Genomic DNA, 21,410 nt, shown 5'->3' with positions numbered 1-21,410 from the left:
ACTTCACGCAAGCTGCGAGCACAAGAACTTACAAACGTAAAGAGGACGTGACGCTATCGACGGGTGATGTCGTTCCCCTGAGCTTAAAAACACAAGTGGTGTTTTTCAAAGACATGTTCAACCTTCCGTTCTCTTTGCTCTTTCCATTTGTTCCTCCAGTCTTTTCTTGCTTTTTTTGAAATTCCGCCCCTCCTGCTCCTTCCCGCTCCCCCCCGACTGCGAACCCAAAGGTCACCTCTCCCCACGAGAGCCCTGTTTACCTGGACCGCTCCCCTCTTTTTGACATTCACCTGCCTGGAGGTAGGAGGACGAAAAGGGAAGAACTCAAACGTTGTGGCCCGCTGATCGCGTCGGACTAAAAGTAAAAACACCTTGAACCGCATCACTCAAGTGAAATCCAAAGACGAAGGACCGATTACTGAGTGTTTGGATCCATTTTCAGACAAGTTTCTTGTAAAAAAAAAAAAAAAAAAGACAACACAACCCCAGTTTGACGTGAGCATCACTTACACAGCCAACAGTGTGTGGGACTGTGTGTGTGTGTGTCGTTGAGTGTTATGCATGCTGATCATGACCCCGACCCAGGGCCACAACCCCTCCTCCCCCCCGCTCCATGGAAGCCTGCCCAGGGCCATTAGTATCCATTACTAAGAAGTGTGGACACTCCTCGGCCTGTGGACATGTGTGTAAGCTGATACACTCCACGACGAGACGTCGGCGTACCTTGTCTGAATCAAAACAAGAAAATAAGTGCATTTTAGTATTTTCTTTCTCGTGTGAGCCTGGACGGTGCACAGACACACACACAGAGATACTAACATCCGCCGACACACTCAGCTGACATGTGGATCAGGCATCCAGCAGCTTGTGACAGAGGTCTGAACGTCAAACGGACACTCTCACAGGGGATGACCTTCTCGGAGGCTGCGGTGACGGGTGTGGGGTTCACCACGCTGTAATCAGCCACCATCACACACATTTCAGTCAGTGTGGACCGGACGGGAGGTTTTCATTCGGCTGGAAACATCGGCAGGAGCAGAGGAAACATCTGGCTGAGAGAGAACACTTCTTTGAACACTTCTTTCTAGTACACTGTAAACACTAAGTACTTACTTGTGCAGTGTGCCAAGTGCGACAGAGTAGTACTGTCTGAAATCAACCAGAAATGACGTGAAAATGAAACTTACTTACTGCCGATACGCTAGCTGACGCATTTTGTAAATGTTTACCAAAAATCGACCTCTGACCTCACATCTTAAACCTCAACCTACAGTGAAGACGACCCACGCAATCCCACGCAAACACCAAACGCACGCCACAACGTCAATGACTGAAATTTTGCGCCGCGGTTTACTGGCTAGCATGCTAACGTTAGCATTGGTCAGGATTCCATCGGTCGGTGACGTCCACTGTCACTGGTGTCCACCACCATCTCCGAAAGTCACAGGTCGTCATTTCTACGTCACTAAGATGGAGGACGTTGAGGGTGGAAAGTGTCCGTGGATAGAGACACAGCACTGGGTTCTCTCCGATGTCTGGGGGGGCCCGTCGGCTGCAGCCGGCTAACAAGCTGCACTCAGCAGCCTATTATTTCCACCACCTGCCAGGTGTGTGTGTGATTCAGAGCGTGTTTAGCTGTGTTCTCCTTGTCCGTAATGTGGCAGAGGAGAGCGGGATTGGGGTGTGCCGGGGCGCGATGAAGGACAGAACTGATATCTTCCATGTTTTTTTTTTCTTTTTCCCCTTCCGTGTCTCCTTCCCATATGCACAGAAGGACGATGAGGACGGATCCTCACGCCTCCTTATAGGACAGAGACAAGACGTAGTGCCAGAGGCCACTCACACACGCACACACACACACACACACACACACATCTTTCGTCAGAATGCAGACCAGAACAAACCAATATTCAGAGTGGGTCCATTTCATGCAACAAATCTGACTTTTGTCTTTTGTGATTGTTCAACAGCAGAAAAACATGACACAGCAGTTTATAAACCAGCTCCCTGACCAAAGGGAAATCAATGTTTAAAGTGAAAATTTATGTTGTGATGTATGTTTATGATTTATGTTGTGAATGTGGTTCAAACACTGGACGTGTTGCTGCAAATGTGAATGAGAGCATACATGTCTCGGACAGGTGAACTTTCACGCCGCTCACCTGTTTCTCTCTTTCTTTCTCACTCTTTCCTCCCTCCATTTTCTCTCACCGTGACCAGAAGAAGTTCTTCTGCACTGGTGCCCATCCACTCATCCTTCCAAGCAGAAAACCTGCACACACACACACACACACACACACACACACACACACACACACACACAGATGGACACTTACCTCCAACACACACACACCTACCTCCAACCACATGCATCTCCACTCACCGCCACCAGCAGAGGCCTTAGGGCTCAGCCATCTGCCGCCCCCCCCCACCCCCCCCCCCCCACCCCCTCTGCAGCGCCCACCTTCCTAACATATGCAACCATTGCCCTGGGTAAGGTGGCGGGGGCACTGGCCTCGGCCTCGGCCAAGAGTCGGGGGCAGAGAAGCACATATGCGGCCCAGACGGTGTGAGTGAAGGAAACCAAGAGCGGAGGACGAGTTCTCCCTCCTCCTTGAGTCTCTCCATCCATTTCCCGCTCTGTCTCACCCATATGTCTGTTCACACCAGCTCAGTGACCACCAAGGTCGCACCCCGCGAAGGGCTCATACGGCCTCCAGCACCGCGGCGGAGGGCGCTGCATGACGGCGCCGTCCTTTTTTTCTATCCTTCGCTCTGTAGAATCTCGCCTCAGGGCATCCCCCGCCGCAAAAAAACCCCACTGTGGCACTTTCATCCTCTCATCACCCTTTCCGTCCATCCACCTTCTGTCTTTCCCCTATAAGATGTGTGCATGTGTGACAGCAGCGGCGGACGTTTTGTTTCATTGCTAACATTAATTACATTGACTATTCTAAAGTCCTCCATATTTCATGAGCGCTCTTTTGCATGCACAAGCGCCGCGCCACTCTCCTATTCTCTTTAGTCATCCCGAACCTCTTTACACGTTCCAGGAAATCTGGCGCTCGTGTCACTTATCAGGTTGGGGTGTGTGATCCAACTGGGAATGGTGCCAGAAATAGACTGGAAAGTTCAGAAATGTGGCGGGAGTTGTTTGACAGAGTTTTAACTTGGCTAACTTGGAGACGTTGAGACTCAAAATGGAAACATGATCACTGATTACTTCACAATTACATATGTTTTTTTTCCAGTTTGTGGATTTGTAAGATTCAAATTGTCCAAATCTGAGCAAAAAACAAGACCTGGACACAACACGTCCAACTTCAGACCACTGACTGAAAGAATTTTAAAACATAGAGATGGTGTGTATCCACAGTTCACTGTTGAAGAACAGGCAGCTGGTTGAGTGTGTGTGTGTGTGTGTGTGTGTGTGCAGTGATTGAATAAATCATGCCAACCTTTCCGCTAACCTTTTCCCCTCTGCAGCGTTCCGTCTGACCTTACAAGACCCGCTCACATTAAAGACTCCTCTTTTCCTTCATCTCTCTCTCCTCCTCCTCCTCCTTGACCCACCTCCACCTCTTTCTTCTTCTCTTTTACAAATCATCCCTTCACTCTTGTCTGTTTCCCTCTTTTTTTTTCTTTTTTCGGGAACACATTTTTGCAGATGTAAGAATCCGTGAGACTCCCCTGTGAACGCCCCCACTTTCAACACACACAGACACCAGCATCAGCCGAAAAAAATGGCCCCTTCTTTTAGCATTAATCTGTGCGTGTGATCTTTAAGATCTGCGGGTTCAAACGGCTCCTCTCACCACGCCTTGCCACTGAACTCACCGAGAGGTCGCCGAGACACCACGACGTGCGAGAAGTGTGTGTGTGTGGGGGCAGAGGGTGTGACTCCCTGATCACCTGCTCTAATACCCCGAGGACCTTTGGTTCCTCAGCGATGGGCGGTCCTAAGGACACGCCCATCGACCAACACACACACACACACATCTTCAGAGGGTATCAAAGACGAGACATCAATCATTCACACCTCTTGAAGTCTTGAAGAACGAGCTCCTCATTTGAAAGGTCAGCACACACCCGCAGAGCCGGGACAAATCAATATGCAGTGGATGGAGGCGACGGGGGAGGAAGAGGGTGAAGTACGATGAAAGCAACGAGGAGGAAGAAGTAGACTTAGAGACCAAGGATGGATCTTGGCCATGCACGTCTAGCCAGCCGACGGAGTTCAACAATGGAGGCACCGACGACGCAGCTAAACGTGATAAATGTGACACTGGAGTTTTCGGACTCACTTACTTGATATTTTATGCTGCAGAACAGTAAAGCAGTAACTTTATAATATACAGATGGAGGAATAATGAAGGTTTTGTTGTGCTTCGCTTCCCCTGGCATGGGACTAACCGATGGCGATAGGAGCGGGGAGGCTTATCTCTGAACACTTGGTGTTTGGATACCTATGATGTCAGACCAGTTCTCATAATGCTCTCTAGGCTGGGTGTACAGATAAGCTCTGGGATCTGGAGAAGGTAGAGACATATGCAGGTAGCGAACAAGACACAATTGGAGTTGGAGCGAGAGAAAGGGCCCGCTTGTGTCTGTTTGTTCAAGTGTGTGTGATGTTCTTCTACACTGAGCCTACTTTAGCTCACCGTACTCCCCGAGCAGTGACCGGAGCAGCGGGCCCGCGTTCCAACAAGCACTCTGAAACTGGGACGAGGCGGGGGAGAAAGGGAGGATGGATGGGAAAGAAAGGCGGCGGTGCGATGGGGAGGAAAGGGATGGAGCGCAAAGAAAGGCAGGACAGGAGAAGAGCGGAGGCAGGGACAGAGCAGCACATGGAACGCAACAAAACGGAAAGAACTGACAGACCAATGGAACTCAACGAAAGGAGGAGAAGTGTTGGATTGAAGGATGAGAGGGAAGGCAAGGCCACCTCTCCTTCTCCCTCTCGCACCCCCCTACACACACACCTCCCTGTGAGAACGCTGTGTATTTCCCTCCTCTTCAGATCTGCTGCGCTTTCATTCACGCACAAAGACGGGACGTACCTGGCACCTGGGGGCGTGAAGGAGCTGGCAGACCTGGGTGAGAGATGAAGAGTCTGGCTCACCTGCCTGGCACACGAGCCCGTGTGTGTGTGTCTGAGATGTCCTCAGCGCTGACACACACTCAACCCACTTAACTCATGGCTCCCCTTCTTGCTCCTTCCTTTTGCTCTCTTTGTGGAACTTCTTTTTCCTCTTTATTAAAAACCGCTCCGGTCCAGCACGGTGAAAGTATGCTAACTTGAGTAGCATGGAGAGATTTTATGATTGCAGTTCAATAGTAATGACGTACACACACGCCCAAAACATCAGGACTGATTAGCGTCATTTGTCAAACATTTCACGTGCAAATAAATGTATTTTCTACGTCTTCGGTGCTTCAGAACTGGCGTGAGATGTCAAATCGCTGCCCGGCAGCTGCAGCAGAACGACGCTGGCGTTCCAATGCGTGCGCGCTTATAAGAAATTGGAGGGATCTGCAATGCGGCACAAACAAACAAACAATCAGAAAATGAGCCAGATGAACGGATGCTCTCATGAATGCATGCGGCGGTCCGCCACACTGCAATTAGCTTGTTTTTAAAGGAAATAAATAATAGTCATTTCTGCACATCATCCATAACAATTCACCCCTGGAGGGGATCAGCTGTTTATGCACACACAAACTGCAACAGCACACACACACTCACTCACTCACTCACACACGCACCTCCATTAAGTGGACTTGAGCGCAGCACAGAGGGTCAGCTCATTTGTTCTTCTCCGCACATATGAAAGGTTTGATAATGGACTGGAAGAAATGAATGAAAGACAAAATGATGAATTGTGTGCGTGTGGACAGAAGTTTGCAGCCACCAGCCTCTTTTTGGTCTTCTCCCTCCCTCCCCACATCCATCCATCCATCCATCCATCCATCCATCCATCACTCTGCTGTCTGGATGTACAACAATGGTGTCCAACATCTGCAGCCACCAGGTAATTACAGCTCGGCCAAAACAGTGCCCACAGCTCCACCACCCCGCAATTAGCCCTGCATCTCCATCTCCCGTTCCTCTGTCGCTCCCCCTGCTACCAGCGTATTATCTCCCTGAAGAGGTCCGAGGAGGGAAAATAGACAGATGAGTGGTGTGAAAGGAGGTGGAGGGGTGGGGGGGGGGGGGGCACGGGGGAGAGTGAGACCATCAGACCAGTCCATCTGAGCAAGTCTGACTTTTGTTAAAGAAGCAGTGCAACTTGTGAGTCCTTGTCTGCTTCATCTGCCTGCTGATTGGCTGAACTAATCACATGTTCAATTGGCTGAACTAATCACATGTTCAACTCCTCCATGCGTCAGGTGCGTCTCACCTGCCTGGAAACATCCTACTTCAACGCAACTGTGCGGTTCGCGTGTGCACCAGACACCTGAACCAACACAACACATTAATTGTACTGTAATCGTGTATGAAGCTCAGTAGCAGTTTATCGTTTCTCGTTTCATTTACAATTGGATTGTTTTGTGCTTTTCAAACTTTTCCCTGAAGGCAGCCTCTGATTGGTCAGCGCGTGTCCACATGAACACTTTTCAGTGTACGTCAACCCTCCTCTGCTTTGTGCAATTGTTTGCTGATGCCCCCCCCCCCCCCCCCCCAGAGTGCGACTGTGGGTGCACTTTATGATGTGTGTGCTTCTTTTTTTTTTCTCTTCAATGTCCAGGATTGTCACGGCCTCTAGGCATCCCTGTGCCTGCCTGCCAAAAACGTCTGCATCTCCTGGACCCCCTAGAGGCAGGGGACAGCCAAATGTCACTTGGACCCTCTACAGAGTGGTGAGGGGGGACAGGAAGAGGCAGCAGGGGGAAGAGGAGGAAGGAGGAGAAGGGGGATTCAATGAGTGGATTACAGGTGAGTAGAAGTGCTGGTGACCACCCTACAGTCTTTGTGAATCATTTGTGAACAAACCTCATATCTGAAATTGTTGATTGATTTAGATTTTACACAAAGATATACTTGGCCACCAGGGGGCGAACAACATCGGCTTCTTTTTTCAGGATTCCTTTGGCATCCAGCTTTCAGATAAAATGTTACTCTTTTTTGTGTGTATTGTTGTATATTTTCCCACACAGGGTGAATTTGCAGTGTCACAACAAAGTTGTAATATTAAGGAACAATAATAAGTCTTACAAAACAAAATAGCATGCAATATCAACAATATGCACAGATGTAAGAAGAAAATATATGTAAAAGAAATAATACAGAACACATGATACACAGCTCTCACACATTGGTTAGTTTGTTGCAGATATTTTAACGTGTATCAACCTCTGATGCAAGTAAATGAAATTCTTTACTGTTTATAATTCAGATTTTAACTAAAACACAATGCATGAACAGGGCTGACAAAGAAAGATGACCTGGACATTTATTCATCCTGGAGGCTGAGAAAGATCATACTTGAACCAGTGCACAGTGGCTGAGTGATGAGGCAGGTGAAGGGAACATGTCACAGCTGCTGATGAAAACATTCCTCCGCTTAACCGCAGTAATTCCCCGTTGACCTGAACGCGTCCAGCGTCGGCTCCACAAGTCCCCAGAGTGTCCCGTCACATGGGATGGACTCAAACAACACACATGAACACAGTGTAAAAGCTTCACTTTTAATATCTAATAAATACAAGACCAAATATGCATGAGCTGATTAGAACACACAGATGGAAAAAACGCTGGAATAATTGGTCATTTGAAAGGCAGTACGTCATGGGTATGTAATTAAACCAGTTGTCGTTCATTTGTGATTCAGAAATCAAGCAGACGAGGGAAGAATGAACTCATCGAACACCAGCTAATTATGGATGAGGGATCCGTGCTGGTTCATGTCACAAAACCGCTGTCTCACACTTTTATTTTTGTTCATGTTTGTTTTTTTGTGAAGTAATTTTCACTTCTGTCGGCGTACCACAGGTAGACATCCACTCGGTCTCCGTTTGATGAGACAACTCATTTGACCACTGAAAAGATCTGAACTTGAGACGAGCGACAGAAAAAAAAACCTAGTGAATAAAATCAGCAATGTGATGGATATGATTTGTACAACACACAAACATTAAATCTCATTTAAATTTATTTAATATAAATTCTCTTCTCTTTAGCTATTTATTTGTGAGATGAGAAATCAAGGAGTGAATTATTAGAATATGTGCCTTCGTGAAATGAAACATCGATTCGGGCCGGTTCCTGTTCCTTTGGCTCCACCTGTGGTGACTCTGTCCAACTACAGCGTCAGCAGGCGACACACCTGATTCAAATGAACAGACCAGGACGGAGAACCGCTGCAATGCAAACTAAAATCACATTCTGTTAAACTGAAGGTTTAAAATAAGTTTTTTAAATTTAACTGTTTTTCGAGGTATTGCCGGCTGTGGTGTGTGAAACAGTTTTCCTGACATCGTCACGTTTGGAATGCGGTGGCTCATCAGTCGCGTCCGTCCAAACAGGAAGTTTTCGGAGTTTGCGGCTAGCTTAGCATCCTGTGCGCCGCACACCCCCCGTTTGTACCGTTTTCAGTTGTTTTTTTTAGCCTCGACAACCCGCTGGATATTCAGAGGGCAGTGGCTTTGCTCACCTGCTTATGTGAGTTAATCGGCTTATGTGTGTGTTTTGTAACTTAAAACGACTAAAGCTTCGCCGGTTCTGCTAGCTGCTGAGCTAACGCCAGCTAACAGTTCTATGAGCCTGATTAGCAACATGGCTCTCATGATACGGTGCTAAAATAAGTGTTGCTCAAGTTTATGACCGGACAGCACCGTAACATGACATTATGGAGGAGCGGAAGCTAAAGAGAAAGAGTCCGAGGACCTCCACCCACCCGGCGGCTCCGGCACCGGCTGGCAGCTCCGGCCGGAAGAACAGCTCCTCCGCCGGGGGAGGCAGGTCGGCTACAGCCACAACACCGGGACCCACTCCAGCCAGAAGACCAAGAGCCGCAGGTCTGCAGCTGGAGCCAACACACTGGGTTAGCTGCATCAAAGGAGGGCACATTTGACGTGGGCTGCCTGTTTTCAGGGGAGTTCGGGACAAATCCCGGTACCAGCTGAGCTCCAGTGGTCGCTCCAACCAGAACCAAGCAGCTCCCATCATCCAGCACTCGTTCCTGACCGATGTGTCCGATGTACAGGAGATGGAAAACGGCCTCCTCAGCCTCCTCAACGACTTCCACTCAGGGAAACTCCAAGCATTCGGTGTGGAAGAAGTGACATCCATCCACACTGTGTCTGTGAACGTCTTTTCTCTCTTTACACAGCACATCTTTTCTCTGTTTCAGGCAACGAGTGCTCCATTGGACAGATGGAGCACGTTCGAGAGATGCAGGAGAAAACTGGCCCGTTTGCACTTTGACATGTATGGTGAGGTGGATGAAATGCCTGAGGACCAGAAGAAAGTGGACATGGACAAATTACTTCTTAATGTAAGAACCCCCCCACCACCACCTGTTTCCACTGTCAAACTCTGACATCTAAATGTTGTTTTTCTTCACAGCTGGAGGAGCTCAGTTCTTCCATGTATCCTTTTGGGACTCTTTGTAACACATACCCAGTTTACACTCGCGGCTGTTTGTCTCCCTGACGTGAATTTCCAGTCAGAAACTGAATCTAGCCGACAGCCAAGACATCCCGAGGACTGCCAGCATGTGACCTCATCATGGATTTCTTCTCGACACAAAATGAGTGAGCTAGTCGGAGCCATCATTCTGTTCACCAGCATCCTCTTGTCCTCTCAGAAGGACAGACGTCATTAGCAGACTCATTGTTACATTCAGGCTAATCTAAGTGACTCACTCACTCACTCACTCACGTCATCTTCACAGTACACTCTGTCGTACTTTGGAGTAGATGTGAACCACTGCAGGTTTACAGAGTCTCCTCAAAACAGAGCGACTGATATTCAGATTAGATTAATGATTCCACTGAATAACATTTAAAATCAAAGTACCTTTGCACGTCCTGCACAATATGTAAAACACATCGGTGTGTTGGTTTCAAAGTCACGTTTATGCCTTAATTCCTGATTTTTAGCAGCTTTGCCTTATTGGCTCAATCAAATATGTGTTTTTTTGGCAGGAAAAGTTGTGAATGATCATTCGATGCTGCTTTGATGGTACATCTTGATTGTTACCTACTGTTTTAACATGTTTTTTGTTTGGAGATTGTTTATGGAGTGTGATTGTATTGTTATTGACCCATAAATCTGACTTGACTGAATCTTGTCTGAATTTTCCCTTGCTAACGTGTCTTTTGTCCATCTGTGGAACTGATGCACCTTGGTGAGATGTGATTATGAAGTTACTATCATTGAACTATTCTTTACAGCAGTCAGTTTAGAGCTGGAGAGGCTTCTCTCCGAGTGGTGAAACGTCCTCATGAAATGTTCCACAGACAAGAAAACTTTGTGATATTATTCTATGTTGTATTTTTTACTCATGTTTATTCCTCTTTAATTCATTTCCTGTTCGTTGTTTCACAGTCGTTTCATCACAAATTGTTGCACCGTCATTGACCAGTTCCATTAGTGACCAGCAGGTGGTGCTGTGTGTTGGAATTCACTGCTGTTGATGTGTCTCCATAGTTACCTCCATAATAAGGCGCCTGCTTCTGTCAGATTTCCTCTTTCCGACAGATCTTCATCGGTGGATCCATGGAGACCAACCTGCACTCGGTGAAGCGCTGGCAGCTCAGTGGACCAACTATGAGTCCCCGTCCGAGACCCTCCTCAGCAGCTGGACCCCTCTGAACCACAAAGAGACCAACCTGCAGGTCAGAACCTGTTCGGATGAAGCACCACACATACAATAACAACTAACAACTAACAGATGTAAATAGAATAGTCTGCAGTCATGATGTTTATCCAAACCAATTTTATTATTATGTTATTCTATTTCAATACTGTGAAGAGAAGGAAAGGGTGTGCAAATTGGAGTTGCTTGTTGAGAGTTAATAAGCTAATATAAATTTACATTTTACCACTTGTTAGGATTTTTTTTTTCCTGCAGCAATGTGAATTATGAAACTTGTATTTCCATGTGTACCGCATGACATGATTTTCATTCCAGCTATTCGAGGAGCGCGTCGGCCTGCTGCTGCACTGGTTTGACCTGTGGACGGACCGACAGAGGAGACACCTGCTGCACTCGCTGCTCACTCGCTGCACCAAGTCGCAGCTCAAGTAACGTCTGATTTCATCTTGTGTGCGTCAGTCTGAATGACTCAAGTCGCTGCTCGTTCACTGACGTACCATCTGCCCAGGTTCTGCCGGGATCTGCTGATGGAGACGCTTCCAGTGACTCGGCTGGACTTCGTCACGGTGCTGCCGCGCGTCCTGTCCCTCTACGTGATGTCTTTCCTGTCCCCTCGTGACCTTTGCGCTGCCGCGCAAGTCAGCTGGCAGTGGAGGATTCTGTCTGAGCAGGTGGGACTAGAATCCAACCTGCAGCTTCTTTGCAGACATAAAACGCTTCCAGCATGGGTGTGTCCAGGGAATGGCCTCAGGTGGCACCCCTAGAACCACATTGGCCACCCCATTATCCTAAACTAATCTCTTGTGATTGGTAGGGCTATTTAGCCTTTAAATGTGGACACAATAATCATAAATGAATGTTGTTCTGGTGTGTGTGTGTGTGTGTGTGCGCCCCGATTTGGGCCAACCCAGTCACCTTTGACCTCACTGCGTCCTTCAGGACTGCATCTGGGCAGCAAAGTGCATCCGAAGAGGCTGGTTTCTTCCATACACTCCTGGAGAAAAAGAGTTTGGAGCTTGGAAGAACCACTATGTGTCCTGTTTCGACACGCTGGACAGACTCACCCCCCGAGAGGCGGCGGAGCAGTACGGGCGCTCCGCCCGCCCAATCTCTGGCTGACGGAGGAGGAGGAGGAGAGATGCAAGGAGAGGATGATGAGGCAAATGATCAGAGACAGACGTCAGGAGGAAAAAAGTAAAGAAGACTGGTTTGTCATGTCACTTGAACAAATGTGTGACTTCTGCTTATTTGCAGGGCAGCGATGAGGACCAGGAGAGCCTGGGGCAGCGCTGCTCCGCCCAGAAGACCAAACTCTGGGAGCACATCCAGCTCGTTGACCTCCAGAGCTGTTGAGTCCCCCAGTGTGTCGTCAGCCTGGACTGGGGACGGACAGCAGCTCAGAGCGTCCACAGCGTCTACATACCCAGCAGGTGTTTTCTCACACACTGATGAGCATCAGCGTGTCCTCCTGAAGAACTAACACTATGAATTCCTCCTGGTGCAGATCAGTTAGACCCTCAGCAGCTCACCCCCCCACCCTCCTCCTCCTGCTCATCTCTGATGGGCTTCCTGCCTATGAGGTGAAGACCATGTCCTCCATCTGTTTTCTAAACGAAACATAAGTCTGAGAGGACGTCCCCCTTCTCTCCACCCCGTCTAGCTGGTGCTGAGCGGCGTGAAGGCGGATGTGACCGTGCTCCTGTATGACCACAGAGGGACCCTGTCGGCTCTGTGGACCCGGGTGGAGGCGGCCGTCTGTGGGCGGAGAGCTCAGAGGCTCGGCCTGTTAGCTCCAGGAGGAGCAGAGGAGATCCAGCTGTGTCACGGTGAGAACAAACAAAGAAAACTTGTGTGAGTTACAGCGCTGGTGACTTGGGCCGCTTTGGAAACGGTTACCGAGGCAACCCCTCTGTTCCTGCCCCCCCCTCATACCCCTCTGCAGGCATCAGCCTATCAGACACCACTCTGCCGACTCCTGACCAGCGAGAATTCTGGGAAAAAGTGTGGCGTGGTGGTGGAAGGAGGAAGCATTGACCTCTTCTCCCCGCTGGCAGCATCAGGTGAGTGCTGGCAAGCGCAAACTCTGTGTGTGTGTGTGTGTGTGTGTGTGTCTGTGCGTCTGACTTTCGTCACGTTGCCCCCGCCAGCCTCAGGATCGTCCTCTCCTCCAGACTCTGTCCACTCTGACTGGTCTGAAGGTTTGGGCACCCGTGGGTCTCGCCACCGGGAGTTTTCAGAATAGTAAGCATGAACTGTGAAGCAGATTCCATCACACGTAAAAGAAAGATGCATTTAACCGCAGGAGATGTTCTCATCTGCAGTCTTGGGCGAGTGGTCGGACGGCAGCGCGTGCGTCGGGCTGTCCGACAGCCACCGGGCGGCCCGGCGCTCCACTACGCGTGCGACAGCGTCCTGCAGTTGTGGTGCAGACAAGCGGAGTGGATGGAGGACGCTCTGGTGGAGCTGAGAGGACGCATGGAGACGCAGCTACATCGCGTCGGCCTACAAGCCAGGGGCCGAGCTCTGGGTGAGTGTCGCTGACTGTTTCACACAGGTGTGCGTGAGCAGTGTCCTGTAAACTCTCTGAATGTCCCTGCAGGTCACTTCCTGTCGGGCACAGTCCGTCTGGAAGATGTTTGCATGTCTGGAGATCTCAGCGCGGCTCTGGTCGAAGGGCTCACCGCTCTGAGCCAACAGGAAGAGGTGAGTCTGTCAAAAACGAAGCATTCGCAGCGAGTGTTCCTCCATTTGTGTCTTCAGACCAGATCCCTGGAGTTTCTCGCCAAGTTCCTGATGAGACGGTGTGAGGAGGAGGGGGAGGAAGGAGACGTGTCCTCAGTCACACGAGGCGTACAGACAAGGTTCAGTCTGACCCCTGGACCATCTCAGGTAGGTGTTTCACCCTGAGAAGACCAAAGAAAAGTATGTCTTCACCCTCCAACTCTTTCTGTCCTTTCCTCTCAGACTGCCTTTGATTGGAGAGGTGTCATCGCCAGGGAGCTGCACCACAGCGAGCGCGTGTACGTCGGCAGGCTGAGTGCCGTGGTGAAGGTACGTCGTCATCCCTCCTGGGATTGTCGGTGAAGCTGCAGACGTAGCGTCTGTGATGCGCTTTGTGCTGAAGGTTTACCTGGAGCCCCTCACGGCGGCTCTGAACTCCAACCGAGCCATCGTCAGCTTCGGGGACGTCCAGGTCGTCTTCACCCCCGTCACACAGATCCTGGAGCTCCACAGGTACGTGGGAGCTGCAGCAGCTTCCATTTCATTTCCCCCCTCTGACCTGTTTGTGCTGCTCCAGGATGTTTCAGGTAGAGTTACAGTCCCGACTGCAGCAGTGGGGGGCCGAGCAGTGTGTCGGCGATGTGTGCGTGAAACTCTGCTCCAAACTGCGCTGTACACCAGCTACCTGAACAACTACACGCTGCACTCAGCACCGTCGACAAGGTGCCTCCGATGAGGCCGGCTGAGCCCCTCCTCAAGTGTTCAGCACGTCACATAAATCTGTGTGTGTGTGTGTGTCAGTGCAGGGAGACGAAACCGGCGTTTCGGGCCTTCCTGAGAAGGACAGACAGAACTCTCGCAACACACATGCTGAGGTAACCGGTGGAACGTGATCATCCTCATCAGACCTGAGTAGTCATCCAGTGTGTGTGTGTGTGTATGTGTGTGAAGCCTACAGGAGCTGCTGCTGTGTCCTGTGTGGAGAATTCACCAGTACACCACTCTGCTGCAATCTCTGACCACACACACACCCCCGGCTCACCCTGACCGTCCACACCTCTCCTCCGCCCTCGACAGCCTGCAGCAGTACGAAGCTTTCATACACAAGGTAGAGCGGGGTCAATGTGTTTGTAAATAGATAGAGACTTCTATTAATGTCCAAGATAAATTGACATGCAGTGAATGCATATATAATATATATACTGCAAAGGATTGTGGGTAAACCCGCAGTAAATACACTCATTCGGTCTCTAGCTGAAGCGTACGTCTGAAAGAAGCTGGCTGATGGAGGAAACCCAGCAGATGATCCACGGCTGTCCGGTAAAAACACACACACACACACACACACACACACACACACACACACACACACACAACACACACACACCCTGTTCAGATGTTCTGTTTGTGCAGAGTCTCTGTGAGGGAAACCGCCAGCTGATCATGAGTCAGGACGCTGCTCTGCTCAGGAGTCCTGATGACCAGATTCCAGACTGCCTCAGGTAAGAACGCACCCGAGTTCACCTGGGACAGAACCATCCCACAGCCGCACACACTGACCTTCATCTGTGTGTGTGTGTGTGTGTGTGTGTGCGTGTGTGTGTGTGAGACCAGGACCTATGAGCACGTGTTTGATGTCGGCCTCTTCCTGTTCACTGACGTGCTTGTGTTGACGCGGCGACGAGTGCGGCACACCCCCTTTCACCCTGCTCACCAGAGCACACACACGTTCGTCACCTCGGTGGCGCTCACCAGCCTGGCCGCGAGGAGGATCACACACACGCGCTGTAAGTCGTCTCACGTCATGACAACGATGGTAAGGACCTGAAATGACCGAAGGATCGGCCCGTGTGCAGATGTGTGTCACGCCTTCGTCCTGGAGGGTCCCAGACGTTCGTGGGTTTGTGCCACCGAGCGGGGAGACCAGAGGGAGCACTTCCTGTCTGTGTTGACTGCAGCCATCCAAACGGCTCTGACGCTGGTGTGAGCGGTGATGCTGCAGGAGCACAAGAAGAGGTAGTGACGCTACTAAATGTGTAATACATGGAACATCCTGCTGTAGTTAGACAACTAAACACATAAACCCCCGTTAAAACACGTTAAGTTGAGGTAATGTATAAACCAAAAAGTATTGTATAGTGTTTCTGTTATCAGCAAAGTCGCCCTCGCGTGGCCATTAGAAAGAATGCAGGATGAAGTTTCCAGCAAATATGATTTTTTTTTCATAGTTAATTGCAAATACATAATTATAATAAGTACTTCTAACAACTGACTAATCAAAGAATGTTAACATTGTAAAAGGTTAGAATTGATTTCAGATTCTAGCAACTTTAAATGTGCAGTGTTGTTTCTAATTTAACCTTGATATGTGTGATATCAGGGATGAATCATTATTGCTGTTTTGTATTTTGTTTTCTAATCACCACTTGGCTGCATTGTGACATATTTTTTCAGTACTATACAGATGAGATGTCGATCCTGTTCCACGTGTAAAAAAATCTTTATTGAACCAAAAATAACACAATCACATTTTCATTGTCAGGCTGGTGCATACCAACAAGATACTATTATGTACATTATTGCCACTTTTGTCCAAAAATATCCACCAGTCCCACCTAATTACTTTATTATCATTTGTTACTTCTAACAGCTAGAATTGTCAGTACAAATACTCAAGTACAAAATGTTATTTTATGCAGTAAAAGGACTGTGTCGCATACACTAATATTACAGTTTCACAGTTCTGACATGAAATATGAAATATGAGCGACAACTGCAAGATTACTTTGTATACACATTGAACAAATGAAGGTAAGTGCAACACATTTTTCTGTGAAAGATGTAACTCAATAAAACACATCGACATTCTTCTAAACATTCAAACTGTTCACGTTGCATCTTTAGTAACTCAAAACGTATTTCAGCTGAAACAGAAACAAACTCTGCTGTGCTGAGTTAATCACAGTCTGCGGTTGACTAGGTTTGGGTTGTGTTGTTGTTGTTGTTGTGCGCTGCCAGGGTTTGATCTTTGCTGGAGTTTAACTGGAGCAGCTGGCTCTTGTTCTGCAGTCCTATGTTGGCTGCCGGGCTGTTTGCTCCCTTCTGCGAGCTGTAGCCCTTCGGTTTGGGGATTCTTGTAGCGGCTGGTCGTCGGAATGCTTCTAGAGGTATCTGCACAAAGTGACGATCAAATCGTTAGTTACTTTATTGTTACTTTTTTTCTTTATGTTGACTTGTTCCTGGTAAAATGCTGTAGATGTGTGATGATGTGAGACTGTGTGACATAATGCTGAAAAATGATCACTAGATGGTGCCAAACCCATATGATTGTTCGTACCTTTTCACTGCATTTTTTTTTGTGCTCAAATATTTTATTCATTATTATTAATTTATACTGTTGTAGCAGTACAAACGTCCATTTACAAAAATAGTGAAATTCTGGTATATTTTCTAGGTAGCATGTGGAAATTTGCCAGTTGTGTCTGTTGGTATCTGACTTCAGTTCTTCCTGGAATTAAATTTGAGTTTAAGAACTATTACTTTGGACATACTTTGTGTAAATTGCACATGTTTTATATGTGAGAGGGTGGGTTCCTTTAAAGTATCTTGAAAATTGACTTTTTTTTTTTAGCTATTCGTGCTTGTTCACTTTGGAATTCTTAAAAGTATTCTTCAGGAACAGAGTTTGTAGTTTTCAGATCAGCTGACGTATTCACATGCTGTTTGAATTTCAGAATAAGCCGCTAATGAACCAGAAAATCTGAACAAGAAAAAACAGCCTTAATGTGCCACTTTTGTTCTCTTCTATCAGCAGCGCAGCAGACTTCACTTAACTGCTTCCTCTGTCCTGAGCTCTGCAATGCTGGGCCTGGCTGTTGCCACGGCGACCAAACACAAGCTTTGTTTTGGTGTTTGTTTTAAAAGGGGAACAAGACTTCTTTCGACGCTCTCACGCTCGTATAAAAGCTTGTTTAGAAAAAAGCCCCCCATGCCAGTCGTATCGGCCTGTACGCCCCCGGTGGTCAAGGTGAGCGAGTTCCTCCCAGATTGTTATCGTCATCGCCCGAAAGGAGGAAAATCTGTTCTCGACCTGCATGTGCACACAAACCGTCTGGCACGCAGCGCGGCCATTAGCCTTCCTGGGGTGCATTTAATTCACATCAGTGTGTGATTGTTTAAAATTACATCAGGATGTGTTCTTCATCTTATTTTTATCAGTGTGTGTTTTACATGATTACAGCCTCAGTGAAACGCCTCCGGCATGTGTCACTCGGTTCTGGCAGAGGTACGACGTGCAGATCGGTATTATTCCTCAGCACGAGCCAAGATGAGTACACGCTGTGAGCTGCTCGTGAGTCAGGGGCTAATTGAGGTCACAGGACAGCTGCTCACTGGCTTCTCAGGTCTCATGAATAACGTCTTGTTCATTGTCTTCACAGACCGCCATGGATCCGCTTCCTCCAGCTGCATTAATTCAATTTAATGGTTGATTTAATCAAATCTGCTGGTCATACTGGTCCGTCTGTGCCTGCACTTATGTCTGTCGGAATGAACTCAGTCCCTCTGATTGCTGTGACTTCTAGAATATGTTCAACATACACAGGTTTTTCTTTCTGAATTCATCTTAATTATTTAGCTGAATGTCTTTTTGGGGCATTCAGCTGAGAACTATTGAGAAAAGTTCAAGTGGCTTCACTTCACTCAGACCCAAAGATATTCCCAATGCGTCCGAGAAAGGCCCTCCACCCTTTCACGTCGTAATTCTTCTGTTTTAACATGAGTTTTGTATTAATACATGACTGATTTTACAGATTTAACAGATAAAATCATCCCACATCCTCTCCGTTGTACTCTCTCTCCTCCTGCTCTTCATACGCTGACCTTCAGTGGCTGAATTCAAACAAATCGTACATATGTGGTAACTTTTCCGCTGCAGCTTTAAAAAACATTGGTAAATCGGATCGATGACTCATTTGGCAGGACGTGATTCATCAACTTTCATGTAAAACTGAGGCTGTTGACCAGAAGGTCGTTGGGTTGAAATGACTTGAACATGTTTTCCTGTTCAACATTCACTGTGTACTCTTATTTTTCATGTAGCGACTATGTAAACAGAGTGAAATCGATACTGTGGTGTGGTGCTGATTAGCAGCTCCACAAGTAGCTTTGTGTTTGCAGGTTTCATGAATCGGTCCAATCTTTGTCCATTTTTAACTGTAACACGAGAGATGAGATGTTAAAAACGTTACTGTACATGCACCAAACTCATGATGTTCCTTTCAAATCATGCTGGATTTAGTGAATAAATGTAAAGGCAAGCATGGATGACAAACTAAAAACCTTTTGGCACACTTTAATGCTCAGAGAAATCAAACAACAGAATGCAGTATGTGTGAATATGAAGTGAAACAAACGGGTACATCAGTGTGTGAGTCCCACCACACGGCCAGCTGGCCATCCAGTACAAGAACACAGTAAGTGCACATAAGTTAAAACCTCAAAATTCCGATAACGTTTGGTTTGTTTCATGCAGGCAAACCAAGTCTAATCACACAGAACCAAGCGACGCACGTTCAAGGAGAAGATGTAAATGTGTCGGGGTTACGAGGGTCTACGCTGGGATCTGAAAGGACGGGGTGGTTCTGGAGGCTAGCGGGTCAGTCGTAGGCATTACTTACTGTAATCTGTGATGGCCTTTGGATTTGGGCGGAAGTGGGCTTAATCAGGATGCTACTCATGATCTTACTGTTGCCTTTGGCGGCATTGGCAAGCAGGTGAGTCCTCTGCTCCTGGAGTCCAGGAGAGTGGCACGGACTGTGGGTTTGCGGCGGCGTGCCGACGCTCTGAACGAAGGGGCTCCCTAAGTGAATGTGGATTTTGTTGTCCTCCGTGGTGATGACGTTCGGCCCCCGAGCTGTTCGACCTCTGGACCTGCCAGCCGCTCTGCCTTTCGGGGGTCACGCGGAAGACGGCGTGCCCGCCGACGACCTCCACCGGCTCCGTTGAGGGAGCGGTCGGGGGTGCCTGTTGTCACGGAGACTATTTGTATCGGGGACATGGCTCGGTCGGGGGTAACCGAGCTGCACGAGTCCGGGGTCACCGCTCTGGAGTATGTGGTGGCCATAGTGAAAGGGGACAGGACCCGATCTGGTGAGCACAGTTCGTCCGACATCGGTGGGCCTTTACATTTCGTCGGAGGGGAAATAGACTTTACTGTCGGCGATATCGACGCGTTCTGGATGATGGTAATCCTGGCTTGGGCGGGCCGCCGCTCGTGGGTATGACGGCCGTGCTGGTGAAGGACTGAGCGTTCTCCGCGGTGGGGCTGGTGATCTCCAGCGTCGCCGTGTTGTGCCCGTGGTCGGGGGTGACTTTGATGTGCAGCGGCTGCCCGGGGCTGTGGGTCAACACGACGTCTCCCGACTGGACGTGGTTGCCGTTGTGGCGCGGTTTACCGTTGAGCTGGTGGGGGCTGTCTTTGTTTTTAAGGAACGGCACTCGTGCGCTCTTCAGGTTGTTCAGGTTGTTCACGTTGGCGATGAGCGACGGGCTGCATGTCGTGATCTTGTTGCTGTAGTTTGCGTTGTCCTCCCGGTTGGCTCTCGTCGTACAGCTTCCCGTTGACGACAGCGCGTTCTAGGGGCGCCACCATCTTGCAGTCTGGAGACACGAGCTCCAGCGGCTCTGTCTGGACTTCCTTGGTGGAAACATGCAGATCTGAAAATCGCCGTCCGTTCATGCCGGGACGCAGACTCTTGCTGAATCGTCTGTATCTTTCGAGCTCACGCGTGAGCGTCTCCATTTCTCGGGCCAGCTCTTTGTTTCGGACTTCCTGCTGCGTCAGCTTTCTCTGCAGAGTCGAGTGGTCGGTCTTCATGCGGCAAATGGACTCTTCTGTTCCCATGTAGTCGTGGATCTTCTCCTTCAGAGCTGCCACCTCTCTGCTCAGATGACTGGAACGAGCCTCCTCGTCCTTCAGACGTTGATACAGAACGTGCTCTTGGTTGCACTCTTTCTTTTCCACCAGCTGATACTTCGAAAGCTCTTTCCTGGATATTTCCAGCTCCTCCATCAGTGCTTTGACTTTTCCTTGCTCGTTGTTGAATCGTTTCTCCAGAGATTCGTGCTCCTCTTGTTTCAGCAGGTCTCCCTCGACCACCTTCACGTCTTTTAACTTGCGTCTGAGGCGCTCGACCTCTTGGGTCAGATCTTTCACCTTGTTGTCCTCTTGTTGGAAGCGGCTGGGTGCTTTCATGTGCTCCTCTTTACCTTTGTTCCTCAGATGCTCTCTTTCTATCGTCTCTAGCGACTGCAGCCGTTTCTTCATCAGGTTGATCTTGGACTCCAAGTCGTTGCTCTTTTCCTCCTCCGCCCTCAGTTTGGCTTTCAGGTCGTCCCTCTCCTTTGTGGCGCTGCACATTTTCTCCTCCAGCTCGGCCTTGGACCTCAGTGCTTTCTTGCTCTCCTCGATGAGCTTCTCTGTGACCGATGTGACTTTCTCCTGCTCAGCCCTGAAGCTTGCCGGTGCTGTTATGGACCTTGTTTTCCATTTGCTTCAGCTTCTCTGCCATCACCTTCCCTCTCATCCACCAGGATGACTGTCAGTGTCTTTAACTTGGTCAGGTCCTCCTTCAGCGTCACCTCGGTCTTTGCCAGCTGACATTCGGCCCGCCTCGAGTTCTTTAACACGGACCTTCAAGACCTCCATCTCACTGGACAGAACCTTTGACACCATCTTCTCCTTTTCCAGGTTACTTTTGAGTGAGCCACACTCCTGTTTGCTCTTGCAGAACGCATCCTCTAGTTTCTCCAAGTCCATAATTCTGTGGTTCAGTTTGTCCACTTCGGCCTTCAAGCTCAGACTTT

At 48.7% G+C, this 21,410-nt stretch overlaps 3 protein-coding genes across 3 annotated transcripts; 2 read left to right on the top strand and 1 right to left on the bottom strand.

Moving 5' to 3' along the window:
* Positions 1–8,846: 8,846 nt before the first annotated feature.
* CCDC28A (coiled-coil domain containing 28A) lies at positions 8,847–9,723 on the top strand. The gene is given in 7 exon segments (XM_078621532.1): positions 8,847–8,960; positions 8,963–9,018; positions 9,095–9,270; positions 9,354–9,403; positions 9,405–9,497; positions 9,569–9,591; positions 9,669–9,723. Coding segments are annotated over 7 exon segments (564 nt in total). The 5' UTR covers positions 8,847–8,849.
* A 619-nt stretch (positions 9,724–10,342) lies between these two features.
* On the top strand, positions 10,343–15,531 carry ECT2L (epithelial cell transforming 2 like). Its single transcript, XM_078621530.1, is given in 22 exon segments — positions 10,343–10,352; positions 10,706–10,842; positions 11,139–11,251; positions 11,332–11,494; positions 11,763–11,936; positions 11,939–12,034; positions 12,078–12,155; positions 12,484–12,649; positions 12,766–12,826; positions 12,828–12,883; positions 12,969–13,064; positions 13,423–13,526; positions 13,788–13,874; positions 13,948–14,057; positions 14,122–14,213; positions 14,216–14,245; positions 14,248–14,267; positions 14,346–14,419; positions 14,496–14,652; positions 14,958–15,046; positions 15,159–15,331; positions 15,401–15,531. Coding segments are annotated over 22 exon segments (2,217 nt in total).
* A 3,670-nt stretch (positions 15,532–19,201) lies between these two features.
* On the bottom strand, positions 19,202–21,393 carry LOC144738519 (filamin A-interacting protein 1-like). Its single transcript, XM_078621531.1, is given in 8 exon segments — positions 19,202–19,447; positions 19,449–19,572; positions 19,574–19,803; positions 19,806–20,142; positions 20,144–21,054; positions 21,056–21,121; positions 21,123–21,212; positions 21,214–21,393. Coding segments are annotated over 8 exon segments (2,154 nt in total). The 5' UTR covers positions 21,364–21,393.
* Between the last annotated feature and the right edge of the window lie 17 nt (positions 21,394–21,410).

This window comes from Lampetra planeri, unplaced genomic scaffold (genome assembly GCF_965212315.1).
Source record: "Lampetra planeri unplaced genomic scaffold, kcLamPlan1.2.h2 scaffold_1030, whole genome shotgun sequence".
NCBI classification, from domain to species: domain Eukaryota; kingdom Metazoa; phylum Chordata; class Hyperoartia; order Petromyzontiformes; family Petromyzontidae; genus Lampetra; species Lampetra planeri.
This window is presented reverse-complemented; position numbering and strand designations above follow the sequence as displayed.